This window comes from Ochlerotatus camptorhynchus, unplaced genomic scaffold (genome assembly GCF_037179485.1).
Source record: "Ochlerotatus camptorhynchus isolate MF236.1 unplaced genomic scaffold, CSIRO-AGI_Acam_v1.1 ptg000202l, whole genome shotgun sequence".
NCBI lineage: Eukaryota > Metazoa > Arthropoda > Insecta > Diptera > Culicidae > Ochlerotatus > Ochlerotatus camptorhynchus.
In genome coordinates this window covers 19,576-22,567 of record NW_027040692.1, presented here as the reverse complement: position 1 = coordinate 22,567, position 2,992 = coordinate 19,576, and the positions used below count along the sequence as shown (strand labels likewise).

General features: G+C 46.1%; 1 protein-coding gene across 1 annotated transcript; it reads left to right on the top strand.

Annotated features, from left to right (window-relative positions):
- Positions 1-207: 207 nt before the first annotated feature.
- On the top strand, positions 208-939 carry LOC135702883 (uncharacterized). Its single transcript, XM_065223939.1, has one exon. It carries the CDS (start codon positions 208-210, stop codon positions 937-939), a length of 732 nt encoding a protein of 243 aa, XP_065080011.1.
- Positions 940-2,992: the final 2,053 nt, after the last annotated feature.

Sequence of the window (2,992 nt, the reverse complement as noted above, 5' to 3'; positions counted from 1 at the left end):
AGTGAGTGACTAATAGTGATTGATCAATGATCCATAAAATCAATTTATTGTACTGCTGATTAATTTAAACAACTGAAGGAAGTTGTTGTACGAACTCCAGTGATTGTGCTGATTATTGACACTCGAACTTTGAACTTTGTGCAAAGAGTGTAGCAGTACATTAAAGTTATATATTTTGAATTGTGAGAAGTGTTTTGGTGCTTAAAAATGGAACCATTTAGCCTCACCGAATTGCGGAAACAAGAAAGACATCTGAAGAACTCTATCAAGGCTATTTCCAAGTTCGTTGCTGAGTTCCAGAGGCAAACCCAGGAGAATCAGATCGAAGTTCGTCTGGAGACGTTGGAGAATGCTATGCGGAAATTCTACAGTGTACGCCGGAAGATTGAAATTGCCATAGCTGAAGAGGATGAAGAGGATGAAGATGAAAAGGAATATGCGAAGGGGTCCACCGAACAACGCAAGAAACGTTTGGAAGCCCTAGCCGCTACACGAGAAGACCAGTACGATGAAGCGATTCGTGTCGTAGAGGAGCAGTACTACGAAGTAAAGGCAGCTCTAATTGCTCTGAGGCCACCAATAGCTGAGTCATCCAGATCGTCTGGTTCAGTAAAAAAAACTCCTGCAGATTCTGCGATGTCCCGAGTGAAGCTTCCTGACATCAAGCTACCATCCTTTAGCGGAAATATCAAGGACTGGGTCACTTTCAGAGATACGTTCCGCAGTCTAATTCACCACAACCATCAATTGACTGCCATCGACAAAATCACCTACCTACGCTCTTCGGTGTCCGGTGAAGCCTTGCAGGAAGTTAGCTCGATAGACCTATCTGCTGAAAACTACGAGGTGGCATGGAAAATACTGGAGAAGAAGTATGAGAATAAGAAGCTCATTGTCAAAGCCCACCTGGATGCAATCTTTGCTGTAGAGCCCATGTGACGAGAGAATTGTGACGCCCTAAACCGCCTGATCAACGAGTTCGATAAGAATTTGCAAATGCTAAACAAAATCGGTGAGGACACACAAAACTGGTCGACGATATTGGCATACATGTTGTGTGCTCGTTTGGATTTTGCTACCCTTCGATTGTGCGAGTCGCACCACAACTCCAAAGATGTTCCGAATTTCGACCAACTGATCGAATTCCTAAGGGATCATTGCCTCGTGTTGCAGTCGATTGCACTTATCAAGTTGAATGAAGGAGAATCGAGGCGTCCACGCATCTCTGTGACACACACGTCGTCGCAATCATCTAGAAAGTGCTTGTTTTGTGGAGAATCTTACCATCTTCCCTTCAAGTGCAATAAATTCAAGGTCCTATCGGTCAACCAACGTGTGGAGGAGGCAACCAGAAAGCGATTATGCCGTAACTGTCTGTCTTCTGGGCATTTTGCCGAAGGATGCTCCAAAGGTTCATGTAGTAAGTGTGGCAGGAAGCATCACACGATGCTTCATTTCGACAACGCGTCGATGAATTCCCGGTTTTCGAGATCCTCCGTTCCACAAACGCAAGATCGATCCCAAGCAGCCGGGCAGCAATAATCGCAATCAAGCCAAGCAACACCACAAAGTCAGACACAAACAGCATCCACTCCACCAGCCACACAAACCATAAATTCATATCCCGTAATTCAATCATGCTCTCATCACAATCAACCACCACTCACCACAGACCCACACGCCACTATTACTCTGAAAGCTGTGAAGCAATCAGACAAAACGCAATCTCTTCCACTAGTGCTAATGTCAACCGCGATTGTTCGCGTGCAAGATCAGTTCGGGAATATTTCGTACGCACGAACGCTACTGGACTCATGTTCAGAGTTTTGCTACGTGACGATCAATTTCTCGAAGAAGCTGAAGTTACGTGAAACTCCAGCGTTTCTGAAAGTACAAGGAATTGGCAATGGAAGCGTAACATCGACGAAGTCCGTGGAAGTCCAACCACGATTAGCAACAATTTCGACATTCGAAGAGGATATGATATTCCATGTATTGCCGAAGATTACCCGAATACTGCCGATTAGCCCCGTGGAAGTAAGCCGAGTGAAATTACCAACGGATATCGTGTTAGCTGATCCAACCTTTGGAGAGCCTGGTCCCGTTGACATGATTATTGGAGCAGAATTCTATTTCGATCTGCTCACTGCGGGAAGGAGGAAGCTTTCGGCCGACGGTCCCACTATGCAAGAAACTGTTTTCGGTTGGATCGTGTCCGGAAAGGTACCAGAAGTTCCAGCAACCATTCCAAGGACATCAACATTCGTTAGACATGCCATGTCAACAGCACAAATTCGGTTGAAGAAACAGCGTGTGAGGAGTTTTTCAACAAAACGACGACTCGGAACGAAGAAGGCAGATTCGTCGTTGCACTACCAAGGAAGGAGCACATAATGGAGGGATTGGGGGAATCGAAAAATATTGCCATGAAGAGGTTCCTGAGTCTCGAGAGGCGGCTGGACAGTAATCCAGAAATAAAAGAAATGTACACTAAGTTCATTCATGAGTACCTCCTGATGGAACATATGAAGCAAGTAACAGAGGAGAGTCACGATAAAGGTCCAGTATATTATCTACCGCACCACGCAGTATTGCGATCGGACAGCACGACCACTAAGCTTCGTGTTGTGTTCGACGCGTCGTGTCGTACTTCAACTGGGGTCTCACTGAACGACGCGCTAATGGTGGGGCCAGTTGTACAGGATCCGCTGCTAGCAATCTTGGAACGGTTCCGTTTGCGTCGAATTGCTGCCGTCGCGGACGTAGCAAAAATGTACAGGATGGTACTCACACAGCTGCAGGATCACCCTCTTCACAAAATTGTATGGCGTGATTCGAAAGGTCAGTCAATCATGGTGGTTACGGAACAGCTAGTGCACCATACTTAGCGACAAGATGCTTGAAAAGGCTTGGCGAGGATTGTGCAACGACTCACCCTGCTGCGTCTGAGGTCATTCAACATGACTTCTATGTCGACGACATGCTTTCGGGA